Source organism: Colias philodice, chromosome 10 (genome assembly GCF_061535455.1).
Source record: "Colias philodice isolate Cphi_HAF_F1 chromosome 10, ilColPhil1 Martin Lab GWU primary, whole genome shotgun sequence".
In the NCBI taxonomy this organism is placed as follows: Eukaryota; Metazoa; Arthropoda; class Insecta; order Lepidoptera; family Pieridae; genus Colias; species Colias philodice.
Window position 1 is genome coordinate 6,093,374 of NC_143095.1, and position 16,797 is coordinate 6,110,170.

The 16,797-nt window shown below is 32.5% G+C and overlaps 2 protein-coding genes and 1 long non-coding RNA gene across 5 annotated transcripts; 2 read left to right on the forward strand and 1 right to left on the reverse strand.

Annotated features, from left to right (window-relative positions):
- Positions 1–1,226: 1,226 nt before the first annotated feature.
- Positions 1,227–4,086, forward strand: ics (ras suppressor protein 1). The gene is made up of 6 exons (XM_089699971.1): positions 1,227–1,525; positions 1,878–2,168; positions 2,283–2,365; positions 2,564–2,678; positions 3,426–3,558; positions 3,908–4,086. Exons 1-6 carry the CDS (start codon positions 1,378–1,380, stop codon positions 3,990–3,992), a joined length of 855 nt encoding a protein of 284 aa, XP_089556097.1. The 5' UTR covers positions 1,227–1,377; the 3' UTR covers positions 3,993–4,086.
- An 892-nt stretch (positions 4,087–4,978) lies between these two features.
- Nemp (Nuclear envelope integral membrane protein) lies at positions 4,979–13,584 on the reverse strand. Of its 2 annotated transcripts, none has more exons than XM_089699973.1 (8): positions 13,306–13,584; positions 13,071–13,192; positions 12,338–12,554; positions 11,415–11,581; positions 7,939–8,154; positions 7,549–7,673; positions 6,726–6,887; positions 4,979–6,353 (listed from the first exon to the last, which is right to left on the reverse strand). In XM_089699973.1, exons 1-8 carry the CDS (start codon positions 13,373–13,375, stop codon positions 6,188–6,190), a joined length of 1,245 nt encoding a protein of 414 aa, XP_089556099.1. In that variant the 5' UTR covers positions 13,376–13,584; the 3' UTR covers positions 4,979–6,187. The 2 variants fall into 2 exon arrangements, with proteins under 2 accessions (XP_089556099.1, XP_089556098.1); XM_089699972.1 differs by having other exon boundaries at positions 4,979–6,356.
- On the forward strand, positions 8,297–10,248 carry LOC149485219 (uncharacterized). 2 transcript variants are annotated; one of them, XR_016316136.1, is made up of 3 exons: positions 8,297–8,773; positions 9,156–9,296; positions 10,077–10,248. It is a non-coding gene; the product is annotated as an uncharacterized LOC149485219 (long non-coding RNA). The 2 variants fall into 2 exon arrangements; XR_016316135.1 differs by having other exon boundaries at positions 8,301–8,773; positions 9,156–9,292.
- Positions 13,585–16,797: the final 3,213 nt, after the last annotated feature.

Consider the following 16,797-nt stretch of genomic DNA (forward strand, 5'->3'; position numbering starts at 1 on the left):
ACAGACACTTGAAGTTTGGTACGAAGCAACGTCTTATAGCACAAATAAGGGAAACATTGAAAAAATAATCATTTACAGTTAAAACATATGAAAAAAAACAGTTTATACAGGAACCCTCGGTGTGCGAGTCCTACTCGCATTTGGCCGGTTTTTATTAAATAACTATATTCGTAAATAAATAATTTATTAAAATCTAATTTTTATTTGCATTTATCTGATAAAATATCACCCAATATACTCTTAATTCTTTTTCTAAGCTGGTGGACGCGAACTGGTCTATGGGTGGACGCAAACTGGAATTTTTGGACGCGAACTGGGTAAAACGCCTAATTCTGCTATTTGTCTAGATAAATAAAAACCACATGATATTTCCAACACAATTGATAGTAAATCTTAAAATAGACTATGTAATGAACACGTTACATAAATTTTGCGTTGAAATTAGTTCTGGAACATTTTTATTTTCTCCTTCAAACTTTCCAACTGCACTAAGTGGACGCGAACAGGCGCAATGACCCTAGATTGCTTATAATTTTTTTATAAAATAAAACATAAATAAAATAAAACTATGTTTATTTTCGTAAGTATTAACAACAGATACACATATTATAAAGTTGACTTGGACTGGAATATGTTTATTTTCGTAAGTATTAACAGATACACATATTATAAAGTTGACTTGGACAGCTTAGACTTGACGAATAGCCGTATTGGAAACTCCTGTAATAAGTTTTCATAAAATTATATTGTAATCAACAAAAAATATTATAGTTACCTACTTATAATATTTTTAATTAAAAGTTAACGGGTAAGTCAAATTTACCAATAAAATCTTCAAAATTGAAAATTGTTATGTTTCTGACCCTTCTTCATCGAATATTTTTCTATACACATTGCAAACAACACCTCTTGCTTGTGATCGCAGCCGCTTTTTCGACATGTTCGAAGATAATCCTAAAAATTATTCATCAACAGCTGCGAAGAAGACAAATAATTTGACAACCAATTTGATAGTTGTCAAATAAAGTTGCCACATGAAAATCTTTTATGTTATAAATATAAATATGCCATCAGATTCTGGTAGACCTATACTACACTGCCGGCTGTGATTGCCGACCTTTATTTAATCAAATATACGTTTATCGTCTATTACAACAATTCAGTCTGTTACATATTTTATTCTCGGAAATAAAATAGCCTTTTGCAAAAAAATAATAATATTATGTACATATATAAAAGTCTCGTTGTTTATAATCTGTTGTCACTTCTTTTTTGTCTTTATTTCTACCAATCACAAAAAAGAACAAAAATTTGAAGTGCATTCTGATTGGTGCAAAGTTTATTCTGAAGTTTTGATCGGGGAAGTAAATTAACACAATGAGTCATCCGCCAGTTTCCTGTATTCCAAACACTGCCAAAATGTCGAAAGCTAAAAAAGTGATCGAAGAAGCTAAGGAAATAAATAATCCTGAAATTGATTTAGTGGATAAAGGGATTTCAAGCCTCGATGAAATTCCAGGCTTGTGTAAGTCATCTTATTACAATATGATCTTGTTTTTCCCTTTTTAGTATAACTTGTTTTGTACTTGTTTGTTTCGCAACAGTTTTTTTTGTTTATATATCTTTATAGTAATAATTTGAATCTTATGAGGTACCTATATATTTAAATAACGAGTTTTCCTTTTATATTAAGAAATTCAATCCTTTATTGAAAATACACCTAGAATGGGAATTTAGCGTTTGTTATAATTATAAAGATGACTTCATTCTCACATCAACCACATACCTTATAAAGTGTATTTTTTACCTTATAATAGAGTTTATTATTCGATAAATCATATGGAATAACACATATTAATTGGTGAAACATATTCCAGTTGCTTTAGAAAACATAACGAGGCTTACTTTAAGTCATAACAAACTACAAGTTGTGCCAGCTGGTCTTGCGAACTTAATCAACTTGGAGATTTTGAATCTTGCTAACAACCACATAGAGGAGCTGCCAGTTAGTTTGTCGTCTTTACCGAAACTCCGGATTTTAAATGTGTCACTCAATAGACTGTACACTTTGCCAAGGGGATTTGGTGCATTTCCAGTATTGGAAATCCTGGATGTGACCTACAATAACATTAAGGAAACTACCCTGTCAGGAAACTTCTTTATGATGGGTAAGCTATATGGGAATATAATAATAATTTATATTACTTTTTTAGTTTTTATAGTAGGTTTCCTACGTCCTATCCTTGGAATAAATATTATATTTTGCCAATTTTAATTTTCAGAGAGTCTCAGAGCCTTGTATCTAGGCGACAATGATTTTGAATATCTACCTCCTGAAATTGGAAATCTGAAAAATCTACAAATTGTAAGTAATTATTTTTCCATTTATTACAGAAGAATTCAATTAGTTTCAAAGTTGTAATTTTATCCTGTTGTATTAAGATAATATGCTTAACAGGAAAATTTTGTTCTAAGTATAATTATTATTAATATGTAGTTATGAAGTTAACCTTTATATTTAAATATCAAATATTGTCACATATAATGAATTAATCATTTTCAGCTATCAATGAGAGAAAATGATCTAATTGAAGTACCAAGAGAGTTAGGACAGCTGACGAGGTTGAGAGAATTGCATTTGCAAGGAAATCGACTTGTTGTTCTTCCACCAGAAATAGGTATTTCTTATTCTTATTATATGTATATTTCTTATTATTTATTATGTATACTTTATTTTTAAGCCTATTTAAAAAAAGTATGGACAGCTTCATCATCATCATCATTCCAGCCTTTCAGGACGGACAGCTTATTTGATTGAATTTAGTCTTAATTATATTACACAGAAAGTTAATAACTTTGTCGGTTTGTAAAAAATAGTCTATAGACTAGGCAACATAGGCTAAGTGGACATAAATCAACTAGTTCTTCAACCTTTGCACATTTTCAGTCTTCAATTTATGAATTTTGAATTTGTTTTCCATTCAAACGTTTTTTTATATTTTTTTGAAGTGAAACTTCTTTATCGGGGTTGGACAAAAATTTAGTGTAACATTTTTGCGTTACGCCGTACGCGTGACATTTTTGCGTTACGCCGTACACGTGACATTTTTGCGTTACGCCATACTCGTGACATTTTTAAGGTCATAAAGAAGTTTCACTTCTTATGTGTGTACTCTAGTACACGCATACATTTTTGAAGTGAAACTTCTTTATCGGGGTTGGACAAAAATTTAGTGTAACATATTTGCGTTACGCCGTACGCGTGACATTTTTGCGTTACGCCATATGCGTGACATTTTTGCGTTACGCCGTATGCGTGACATTTTTGCGTTACGCCATACTCGTGACATTTTTAAGGTCATAAAGAAGTTTCACTTCTTACGTGTGTTCTCTAGTACACGCATACATTTTTTTTAATACTTCAGGGTCATTGGAACTGGCAAGTAATAAGTCAGTATTGAGGCTGGAAGGTAACTTCTGGATACCACCAATTGAAGACCAGCTCAAGCTTGGGCCATCTCATGTGCTTGATTATCTGCGCTCTGAGACATATAGAGTGTAAGTTTATACTTTCTATTTGTTGTTTGATTATTTAATTTTAAATGCAATAAATTGCAGCAACTTTCTGTAATATAAATATGTATATTATCACCAAAAGACTATACAAAACATGTAATAATCTTTAAACAACATAACTTTGAATATTATTCTGGCACTTTTATTTATTTTGCACCACCATGTTATTGACTCATTTATTTTCCTCGTCTTTTCTGGGTTGCCTGGTAGAGATCGCTGCCAGCGATAAGGCCGCCTACTGTACATTGCTATATTATATTTTTAAGTTTGTAAAATGTATTCTATAAGGTGTACAATAAAGTATTTTCATTCATTCATTCAACTTTTACAGTTTGTACAGTCGGCACATGTCTGCCAAGCCTCCGCCGCCGCCGCAAACACTCGACAAGAGCAAGAAAGCAAGCAGAGTGCGATAAACAAATAATTGTGTTCTCAGGAAAGGTACTAGAAACCGTAAATTGAAGATAAATATGAAGACAAGATAATTTGCAGTGTGAAGGAAATTATTTATGCGATAAACTTGTCAACCATTTTAAAATAACAATTATTATTTTGCTATGGAATTATTTTCCATATTAAAAAAACATCGATTTATATGAAAACTAGGAGGTTCCTAGGAATTTACTATTTGAAATATAATTAATGTACCATAGTGCCTTTACCTTTTATATTATGCTTTAACAAACGCTAAAACTAAGTGTATGTGTACTAATGAATTAATTTATGATAGGTGTTGTGTTATCAATTGACGTGCAATTGTAATTTAAAGATATATTGAAATGTGCTAAAAAGTAGTACGTTTTTTTATTGAAGAATATTAGTGCAGTGCATTTTTTTACTCTTATTTTGATGGACAACTGTCTTTCCAGATATTATTACAAATCAGATTATTTTTTATAATATTATATACAAACAAATTAATTATTGTTATAACTTTACTCACCAAGTGCCATGCATATTATAAAATTGCTATATTAAATGTTCATTAAAAATAGGTTAATTGAAAGTAATAAAAAAAAATATTGCATAAAAAATCTTTATTTAAACCTTAAAACAGTCTTATAAAAATAAATTCACACATTAAACCTATAAATGCCTTATTTACAACAAACAATAGGTGTAAAAACATTTTTATACACATCCTATTTAAATCAAGCGTGTAAAATTTTATTAGCAAACTTTTTGCTAGTACTGAGCAATAATATTACACTATATTCTATTAAAGATATTCCAAAATAAAGTTAACTGTTCATACTATATAATATTCACATAGATTGTTTTGTAGACTCATTTAGTTATCATTATATAAGTTTGCCTCAAGTCTAATACTTATTGTGAAAAATAGAGTAAGCCAGAATGTTATGTTCTTTATTATTTACATTTACAAGTTGTAATTATTTAAGTTTATATAGTTCAGACAATGTGTGAATGGTACTTTTCAAATTCATTCTTAGTAAATTTAAAGGCAGTCATAACTGACTGACCTACACAAAGTAATTATATACTACAGAAGGTATTTTTTGTATTTACTATGAATGTAGATAAGCTAATATCAGATTGTCATACTTGGTTGTTTCTTCGTTCGTTTCTATGTTATTAATTGATACAAAGACTAATGATAATTTTATAATAAAGTTTAAGAAATAAATTATTACTAACGAATCAGTGTTTTATTATTTTATATTAAAATAAATAGAGATCACATGTTTTTAAATCTTAATAATTGTGAAATTCTACTAAGCAAACAAGATTCTTATAAATAATCACACATAGTTAATTCAATACAGAGAGTTTTTTTTACAAAACTTAAATTAAATAAGAAATAAAATAACACTACAATATCATAGTTTCTTTAAGTATAAAATATTTTTGTTACCAATTTCAAGAAGAATAAGATGAAAAATTCATAGATGAAGTGGATTTTAGAAGACTTTTTGCAATTTTCTATAGGAAATCTATTATAGTGAGCTGATAAACATTACTAATTTAAACTATAGCAATATAAGATTAGGTAGAATGAGTAAAAATGTTTGTACATAGTTGCAATAACCTAGCTGCTTTTATTAAATTTGAACTCTTGTTTCATATCTTTGTGATAATACATAAAAGAAAATAGAAATGTGTTGCTTACATACTTTCCTTACAATGTTTCTTAATCACCGGTATACCGTTCTTTTAAGTAAAACTCATCATAATCTGAAATTGTTGATATCTGTATACAATATTTTATTTGAAACCAACTTGACACTCACATTCCTACAATGTCCACTCTTCATAGCAAAACGTTATAATAAGACTAGTATTGTATCCTTTATTCTTACACAGAAACCTTGAATGTTATTGTGTGCAATCCATACTAATATTATAAATGCGAAAGTAACTCTGTCTGTCTGTCTGTTACTCAATCACGCCTTAACTACTGAACCAATTTGGATGAAATTTGGTATAGAGATATTTTGATACCCGAGAAAGGACATAGGCTACTTTTTATCCCAGGAAATAGGATAGGTTTTATCCCGGAAATCCCACGGGAACGGGAACTATGCGGGTTTTTCTTTGACTGCGTGGGCGAAGCTGCGGGTGGAAAGCTAGTCACAGAATAAATTTGTTTTCATAACTCGTCAAGTTCTTCAGAAGAATCATCATCTGATATTTCCATATTATTCCTGGTTGAATTTGCATTCGGCTTGGAGCGTTCCAATGAAAATGCGTAGGACTCATAGTCGACTATTTCGTCGTCGCTGAGGTGCGAGTTGCCTTCGACGAAACTTGCGAAGCTGCTTGAAAACAAATTATTTTTTAGCAATGCTGTACCAGGCTGAAAATGTATTTTTTTTTTAGTTCTTATAATATAACATTCTTATCCTATCGAATTTGTGTGTTTATAATAGCACAGACTAATAATAGACACGGAATGCAAATAGTGACATCTACTATATTAAATTCTTGACCGATTCTTATGAAATTTTGAGTGCATATTGGGTAGGTCTGATAATCAAAAAATATCTATTATTCATACCCAGTGATTATTATGTACTACTTATATTTTATAACACTCATACGATTTTGCCTCCCCCCCCAGTTCTGACAATAATTTAAGTTGGACGTAATATTGTATGTAAGTAGTGGTGCTGCCACACGGCACTCACCGCTTGGCGTCATGCAGCTTGAGCATGACGCGCCACTGCGCACAGTCCGGGCTGGTGCAGTGTTCCCGCAACTGTTCCAGCGCGCGCTTCGTCTCACGCGCACCTTGCTCGTAGTACTCCTCGCTAGTTAGTAATCGGGGCTTTGGAGGAAACTTTCTGCGCCTGAAAACGAAATATAACAGTGAAAATGAATATAATCACTAGATTTCCGCCCGCGGCTTCACCCGCGTTTTCAAAGGAAAACCCGCATAGTTCCCGTTCCCCTGGGATTTCCGGGATAAAACCTATCCTATGTGTTAATCCATGTTATCCTCTATATGTGTGCTAAATTTCTTTGCAATCGGTTCAGTAGAATTCTCGTGAAAGAGTAACAAACATCCATACATCCATACTTACAAACTTTCGCCTTTATAATAGTAGTAGGATTATATTGTTATGGCCCTCTATGATAAGCAACATAACTTATGTTATAGACGTCTATGTACGACATACTTTTTACCATTAACATCAGACATTGTGTCTGTTCGTTCGTGTTCCAATAATATAAAAAAAAAATATAATGTATGAACTATGAAGTTAATCCGCACGGAACTTCGTAATGAAGAAATGTACGCATTCACTCTCGCTGTCTCTTTCTATTCCCTCTCCCCTGGGGAGCTTTTAAGTTTTAACGCAACAGTGCTTGCGTTAAACGTAGTGTTATGGAAAATCCAAAATTGATAAAAATTCTAGATGAGATATTATCCTATTTACATTAACCCTAAACAAAAGTATGAGGTTCATAACACTAATTAGTTATTCAATTAAAATAGCCCATTCTCACCAATATCCCTGTATAGCGTATAACCACGACTGCGGGAAGTATTTGGCAACGAGCGAGGCAATAACAATGGCAGCTGATGCCTCCTGGTACTGGCTGCTGAAGAATATTGTGAACACGCCCACTAGCTAAAAGTCATCAAACAAACGAGAAACTAACTAAATTAGTCTCATATTATGGCTTCCAATTTCTATGGATAAACAAGAGTATGAATATTGTATAATATTGTTAAGTAAAAGGAAAGGTGTCTTAGGAATAAGAAGGAATTCAAAAACGTGGAACTGTAAAACTAAATTCATTTTATTACAATTGCATTCTATAGCATTCTACATATCAAAAACTTATAGTTTTCTTATATAGAAGCATGTGGGCGGTAGCGAAATTTTCACTTACCTGTAAGGTCCACATAACTAAATTTTTACTCCGTTGATTCTTTGGTGGTCCAATCCGATAGCATACAACAAAACTAATGAATCCAGCCAGAAATGTATACCAGAACAAATAAGCCTGGTACGACACTACAAGAGTTCTTATGTTCTCCCAAATCTGCTGGAATAAGTACACTCCTACTGTCCAGCCTCCAATTAATATGCCGTATGTGAGAGTTTTCTGAAATGATTAAGGCGAAATGAGACCCAAAACAGACGTTTCGAGCGCACGGAGGTTTAATTTTTTTCTTCAAAAACTTTGAATTAGATTTTTTTTATTTATCGATTTATTTAATTGAAGAGTTTGTTTAGTGACGTTTGGGAACCGAAACACGATTGAAAAAATTTGCCTCGATAGAAAAACGTTGTGAAGTTGGCCAAAAATTAAACGGAGAATCAATTTCATTTGGATAATAGTAAAGTAATATCAATGAAATTTTATCCACATCCACTTCCATTCAATTCTTGAGGGACGTACGGGATTAGATTTTTCAATTAATACATCAGTAATTTAAAAAAAATATATTTATAAACTATGAGCAAAAAATTGCGCACAGGCCGGTCGCTTCCGCCGTTCCGCCTCCTGTTAGTCGACGCCAACGCGTCTTAGAGAGCAGTCCTGTACAACTTTTTCGCGCGGTGCCGTTGTCTACTCGCATACGTGATTTAGTGTTAGTGTTACTAAAGTTTATGAAAATAAACATGGTGAATTTTGGTGGCCAAAACATTGATGGTGAGAACATTAGGAAGAAAATGTTGCGAAGGCAGATGAAGAAACTACAGTTATTGAATCTAAATAGGTAAGTTCAATGTTTATCATGCTTATTTATATTTATTATGTCTTTCGGTCGCTACAAGTCTAAAGATTTCAACTTCAAATTTTTTGATTACTAGGTATATGTTTACAAGTCTAAATTGAGAAACGCATAAATGAAAATCTGATAGTTATTTTTATTTGTAATAAGTAATATTATTTTAGTCATATTTTGAGATTTCATTACCTATTTATGATTTTTGTATTAGTACATATATGTTTACAAAGTCTGAATTTAGCACTCTGTCTTTATTTTTATTTATAATTTTATTATTGGTATAAATAGGTAATGTTTTAGTTGTTTTTTTGAGATTTCATTTTCCAATAAATATACTACTGATTTGTGTATGTATGTTTATTTCTAATAGCAAAGCGCGACCACGAAAAATCCGATGTGCAGCTTGCAAGCCAGGATGCAATAAAGACACGTTGGTCTTTTAGACCAACCATGATTACCAGAAACTGATGTGGATCTTCAGACAGTTTCACATAGTACTTTTTTTGTGTAAGTTTATTCTTATGTCATTTATTTATAAGTCATAAGATTGAAGATAGTGGAATATTTCAGACTAGTGTAAGTTATCACTGACGGGTAGGTAATTATCAGTGAGATCAGAAACAATTTTTATTTCAACCCTATTGCGTATAACTTTTTGTTTTTTTTTATGGTATTATAACTATTGTTGAGGTCTTTCACTGCACCGGTAATTGTAATTTTTTTACTTATTAGATATCATGCTATTTTAGGCTTATTGCTGATCTACTAACAATTCTATACACATGTGAGCAATCCCAAGACAAGGATTAGATAAAGGATATTTATTTATACATATATCAATTCGAATGAATGTATGTATGAGTAATTTTTTAATTTGTTTGTATGAATACTATTTGCATATTATGCATAAGCATAATGACTTATAAATTTTATATAAAAAATATTTGAAAAATTTGTAGTTATGTAACTATGATGCCGACTTTTTTACGAGATAGGACAATAGAGCGATAAACGAACGGACACAGCTGCGAAATTTTTTACTAATTGTTAGAATAATTGCGGTCAACCGTAAAATTTTGCAAACAAAAGAACGATTTTCTCAGAAAGTTTGCTATGTAAGACGCCGACAATCGAGTTTATTACGGGCTAGGATAATAAAGCGACAAAGGAACGTACACAGCTGTGCAATTTTTTCTAGTTTTGATGACAGTATCTTTATAATAATCGTGGTATTATAAGAGGTATTATCAATTAATTGTTCTCCTATTATAACTTATTATGGTTGTTTCAGTACCTCAATGTACAAGGATAGCTCAAAGTAACGGGCAAGAGACATATTTATTTACGGAACAAGGAGAAGAAGTCGTATCAAGAAGATAAACATTGGAACAATAAAATGGTAACAAAACCAGCATTCGAAAATATCTGATGTTAAGTATATCAAAATGTCGGATATATTTATTCAAAAATAATCAAAATTGTAAATAATATTTTTTTGTCTATTATTGTTTTTTTTCTCAATAAATATGATAAAACGAACGAACAATATGATAAAACAAAAACCCGTTTTTTAAATCTTTTAAAACCGATAATAATGTAAAAAAAAACAAACGTAAATAGCATTATTCTATTATGTATTTTTATTATCATACTCCGGTCCGCCCCGGCTTCGCCCGTGGTACATGTTTACGTTTTCTCTACATAAGAACCATCCTCGTACTTGAAGGAATATAATAAAAAAAAGAATTATCGAAATCGGTTCAGCCGTTCTCGAGCTATGCGCTTACCAACACATTTTGCGATTCATTTTTATATATAAAGATTGTACGTAAAGTCCCCATGTCGAAAACCTATAAAATTTGTTTACAAAGATTTGCAAATAAGCTAGTAACGTAGGTAGCGACAATTCTAACAATAACAAATAATTACATCATAAAATAATTTAGTCACAAGCTCATTTTTTGTAACCAGATTTGTACCAATTAAAAATCGACCTTCGTGCAAAGGAACAAAGGTCGATTTTTCTACTTCGATGGGCCCGGCAACGAAAAGACGTTGCCGGATCGCTTTACTCAGCTTTAACCGCGCGAATATAAGAATATAAGTAAAGTTCATTGAACCTCCGTTAGTTCCGTATGTTTCCGTCATCTATTCAGTTGTGTGGCGTGGCGAGGGGATTTTTGTGAAGCATCCCGCGCGCTCTTATGCTCCACCCAGGGGGCGTAGCCCAAAAGGTGCACAAGCATGATTGTATGTCGCCTTAATACAGGTATTCAGTATAACATAGTTATGCAAAATATATGTTCAAGAAAAAAGTACTTCAAAACTAAATGTGCAATAACAGACCATTGTTAAATATTATGATTGCTTATACCTATAAATATACTAGAGGTCCGCCCCGGCTTTGCCCGTGGTACTCTCAAGTTGGATTGAACTGCACATGGTGTGCGAATTTTATTATAATCAGTTAAGTGGTTTAGGAGTCCATTGAGAACAAACATTGTGACACGAGATTTATATATATTAAGACATGTAATTTCATACCATCATCACAATATCACATTAATAGAAATAAAGTAACATGCACACCATACAAAATGGTTAAATATTTATGTATCTAAAGACTTACCTTCGGCAATAACCTGCTAACATAATAAACAAGCACCATGAAAGACGCAGACACCCCCACTATGATACCACACAAGTAGAAGAACACAGGATTGCCGCTGAGAGCCCGCGATGTGAATATCAATGCTATACCAGTTACCATTATCAAGACACGCCATAGATCCACTCCTACAAGCATAAAATTATTGGTTAACTAGCTGTGCCGCGCGGTTTCACCCGCGTGGCCCCACTCCTGTTGGTCTTAGCGTGATGATATAAGCCTATAGCCTTCCTCGATAAATGGGCTATCTAACACCGAAAGAATTTTTCAAATCGTACCAGTAGTTCCCGAGATTAGCGCGTTCAAACAAACAAACTCTTCAGCTTTATAATATTAGTATAGATACATTTTGAAATCTATTTTTTGTGCATATTTATTATGCCATGTTGTAAATAAATATTTTCTGCTGTACTTTGTTTTTTTTTAATATTCCCATTTTTCTTAGAAATCCAATGCTTTTCTTCATCTGGTAAGATATGTAGATAGCTTTTTTTGGTAGACTTCATAGATATTCAAATAATTATTGAATTGAATTTTAACATTCAAGGTTATAAAAGTTACCTGAGAAATTTCAAGTTTCATATAACTTGAAATGCCAAGTTAAGTTTTAACAGAAATATTTACAACTAGATTTCCACCCGCGGCTTCGCCCGCGTTTTCAAAGGAAAACCCGCATAGTTCCCGTTCCCGTGGGATTTCCGGGATAAAACCTATCCTATGTGTTAATCCAAGTTACCCTCTATATGTGTGCTAAATTTCATTGTAATCGGTTCAGTAGTTTTTACGTGAAAGAGTAACAAACATCCATACATCCATACTTACAAACTTTCGCCTTTATAATAGTATTAAGATTGCCATAATAAAATACCAAGAAATAAACTTACTTTGTATCTGTAGTTCAATACTATGTCTTTGTTTGGTATTGATAGCCATGCATGTAGGAGTAAAGAGGTTAATAGAGACACTTCTATAAACTTTCTTCTGGAAGGGATTGACAACGGCCCCCCAGCCATAGCTATCCTCTGTGTAGTCCTTGTATACTTGTTCAGGATTATCACCCAGATATTGACTGAATTCATTGTTTTGTATTTTAATGTTAAACTAAAAAAACAGTTAAAGAAAATAATTTAATCTCTAAAGTGAAAAAGCAATTAAGATAAGCAAGGTTGACACTATTGGTTTCAATTAGCACTAATACAAGTTTTTAACAGTTATACTTTCTAATTTGAGGAATAAATGAAAAGAAGTTACATTAAGCACTATAGAATATTTAAAATGAAAAAAAGCATATCTTTATTGAATTTTAACTTCTATATTTTATGTTTAACTAGCGGTCCGCCCCGGCTTCGCCCGTGGTACATATTTACGTTTTCTCTACATAAAAACCATCCTCGTACTTCAAGGAATATAATAAAAAAAGAATTATCGAAATCGGTTCAGCCAACACATTTTGCGATTCATTTTTATATATAAGAAGATTGAAACAGATTGATTGATAAAATTAATATTGAAGAAAACAACTACAGACACTATTTTACATTGTGAAAAAGTATTAAAAGATTATGAACAACAATATAATTTAAGATGTTCCCCTGATCATTGGTATTAAGTAATTACCTTTACAGTTTGCCACAAAGCCAGCAAATTTTTAGCTGTTCCTGAATAGCAGTATATATCTATCGATTGCTTTGAAGGAAATATCTCTCTATCAATTACTGTTGGTCCACCAAGCCAATGTACTGTAAATAATGTTATTGAAGTTTTTACAAATACCAATATACGGCTCTAGTTTCATATATTAATTGAACAACTGCTATCAACTAATAAAGTAACCTATTTTTAATAATCTCACCATCGTAAGGCAATGAATTTGTTTTGGTGATAACAAATAACAACGCAAGAACCCGGAGACCAAGGTGCATTATGTCATGAGTTATTTAAGTTTATATAAAAAAACTTCCAAAGAAATCTGTACGAGAAAAAGTTATTACGATAGTAGTTGTAATTCTAATATCAAACTGTTCTAATCAAGGAAACTTTCCCTTATCTAAAAATAGCAAAACTGTGCTCATTTCACAACACAAATTAAAATAATGTGTTTTTTGATCATAGCTTGTTTGTAAAGTTTTGAAAGAAATGTCAGTGTCATTACTGTCATTCATATTTGAGCAATAGATACGACTAATGACATTAAATTGCGCGCAAAATTCCACAGGCAATGAATGATAATGAAATGATGTACCAACCACAGGTACCAACAGAACTACAATCACACCACAACAAACACAACAACAAACAATGAAATATTTACAGCTGTTCTTTCGAGAATATCTTTCAAACTTTCTGCATTTTATGATATGTAGAGATTGTCTAATCTAAAAATGAACGCCCCTCCACTGTGTTTACGCTCACATTCAAAGTACGTGTATAGACGCAATACTCACAAATTGGTCTGCCTCATTGGTCGTTCAGTCATCCAGTCCAGTCCATGCCCGAACGACAGGACCAGTTGGCCAACTAGTGCATAAATGACGCGATGCACGACAGAACGGACGTGTCATTCCGTACATAGCGCGCTCTCCCCGCCATACAATGCTAGGCACCTGAACTGATCGCCCGATTAGTTGACAAATCAGTGCGCGAGAGTCAAAGTTTGCAGTAGAATCGCCGCGCGCACACATATAAAGTGGTTCAATAATTATTTGTCCTCACACATTGAAACAATTAAGTTTAGTGGAGGGGCGTTCATTTTTAGATTAGACAATCTCTACCTACGTGTTTATACCAAGTTTATACTTTTCATACTGATCGATTACATGATGAACTCCTAATATCGAGATTTCTGAAGCTACAATTATTAGTAGACTGAAAATTATCAGGTGTAAAGAGCGACGTGTACAGTGTGCACGAAATAAAGCTATTTAATAATAAAAAAACAGGCGATTAAATCCTTTATACAGGGTGTCCAGTGGCAGATTTCAATGTTTGAGGGCTTGTAAAAAAAGAAGTATTATTTCTAAACAAAATATTTTTATTAAAGTCAAAAGAAGACGAGTGCGGATTTTATCTCCTGAAAATTACATTTTCCAAATGCCGCCCTTCTACTCTCACACACTCCTCAATCTATTCCGCATGTTGAGAAAAACTTGTTTGCAAAGGGAACTGGGAATTCTGTTTATTTCAGCCCGGATATTTTCCTTCAGTTGTCTTATGGTTGTTGGATTTGATTGGTAAACCACAGTTTTTAGATAGCCCTACAAGAAAAAGTCACATGGACTTAGGTCCGGTGGCCTGGGTGGCCACGGGATGGTGCCGTTTCGGGATATGTGCTTTTCAGGAAATAACTGCCGCACTGAATTCATTGACACATTAGCAGTATGAGCCGTAGCAAATCTTGAATAATCTGAATTTAGTATGGATGGAGCTTAACCTTTTTTCACATAATGACCTGAAAAACGATTTAGGAATTCCCAATATCGACGAACGTGTGCGAAGTGATAAACGAGGATTTTCAATTACAGAATTCATAACAAGTTTAATGTTTTCTATCGTGGATACTGATGGTGCTGGTCCCGGCCTAGGGTTATTAATGACTGAACCTGTAGCCCTAAACCTTGCTAGCCACGACTGTATCAAATTTATCGAAGGTCCATCTCTTAAACGATGAATTTGATAATGGTTATTAAACCGACGGCGTGTTTTTGCCAGCGAAATCACCCGAAAAGTATGCCTCAATAGCATAAGCGCGATGCTCTGCGCTCCACTGCTCTATGGCGACTAAAAAATCCGCAGAACTCACGCGCTGAATGACACCCCCCGCGTCCCCCTCGCACGTCGCGTTTTAAAACTAGAAGCGTTCATCTGCTGAAGTGAAATCTGCTGCTGGACACCCTGTACATCAGCTAGTAAGATTATAAATGGAAAGGGAGTCTTTCATTTTCTGTGGTGAATATGGGTGGAATTCGTAGTTTCGTGGTAGTTTCAAACTATTCGTAATTGAAGGAAACAGATCAATACTTGACTGCACAGTAATCACATGACGTATAAATATTAATTACTAGAGGTCCGCCCCGGCTTCGCCCATGGTACATAGTATTTCGCAATAAAAGGTAGCCTATGTCCTTTCTCGGGTATCAAAATATCTCCATACCAAATTTCATGCAAATTGGTTCAGTAGTTTAGGCGTGATTGAGTAACAGACAGACAGACAGAGTTACTTTCGCATTTATAATATTAGTATGGATGCTTTACAATTAATTTTCTTGAAAAAATACACAGCATCAAAGATTCTGGGTTCAGTGATCAGTCAGATGATTAAAACATCCCGTTAATGCGAATCTAATGTATCAGAGATAAAGTATAACATAGAAAATAAAACACATAATATCATACAATCCTATATTTATTTGGTAAAGCATAACACAAATTCATGTACTTCACGGCATAAAAGGCACTCATATATTATTGTACTAAGTTTACAAACCTTACACTATATTATTTTAAAACTGCCAAGCTCTGGTAGGAATGTACTCAATACTGTTAAAAATGCATAATATGTAAAATACTGGAAAATTGTATAATTTTGATACAAAGCTGCATCCCCAGTCTTAAAGTTGGATAGGAATGTCTCGATTAGAAATATACAATAGTTTAAGACACTGAGTCACAGTAAACAGTTTAAAATAGTTAGAAAATACATTATTGGAAAAAAAGTACCGAATATTTCGTTAAAATATTATAGCCGAAGTATTACACTATCGTTAACATTCTTGTTATTTCATTTATATATTCAATTTATATTTTATAAATCTCCACTTTTCTTGTACCTATTAAATACATAATGCACACAAGTATTTTAAAATATTTCGTCCATATACTTTGTGAATATAATTATTATAATTATAATTAAACAATACTTTATATAAAATGTCAATTAAAATTTAGATATGTAAGTAGTTGGAATCACATATATTTTTAAATATAAGGCAACAATTGGATCACATGTTGTAAATTGTATTTTTTTTTTATCTGACCTTCACATATAATTAGGTAGATCGAAATAAATTAAGTAAGCCGTCTAATATACTAGACAAAAAGTTTACTAAGTGTATACTTAATAATACTTTCTAATTATGATTACATCTGAAATGTTTTTTAGGAATGCCAAGAATAATGTACTAATAAATTTCAATCTAAAATAAATCGCAAATTGTCGTTTACAACCATAAAACTGAAATAATACTATATTGACCTAAAGTTTCTATAAATTTATTCGTTCTCTATTTGCTAACGTCTACATAAATTAATAAAATTTACAACTCTACTATTGATGGATAATATATTT

Excerpts from the sequence above, each read along its gene's own strand:
- ics (XM_089699971.1), top strand. The coding sequence starts at position 1,378 with ATGAGTCATCCGCCAGTTTCCTGTATTCCAAACACTGCCAAAATGTCG. Across the intron at positions 1,526-1,877 it reads CGATGAAATTCCAGGCTTGT|TTGCTTTAGAAAACATAACG; the intron begins GTAAGTCATCTT and ends AACATATTCCAG. Across the intron at positions 2,169-2,282 it reads AGGAAACTTCTTTATGATGG|AGAGTCTCAGAGCCTTGTAT; the intron begins GTAAGCTATATG and ends TTTAATTTTCAG.
- Nemp (XM_089699972.1), bottom strand. The coding sequence starts at position 13,375 with ATGCACCTTGGTCTCCGGGTTCTTGCGTTGTTATTTGTTATCACCAAA. Across the intron at positions 11,582-12,337 it reads TATTGAACTACAGATACAAA|GAGTGGATCTATGGCGTGTC; the intron begins GTAAGTTTATTT and ends TTATGCTTGTAG. Across the intron at positions 6,888-7,548 it reads TACGCTATACAGGGATATTG|GCGCAGAAAGTTTCCTCCAA; the intron begins GTGAGAATGGGC and ends TTTCGTTTTCAG.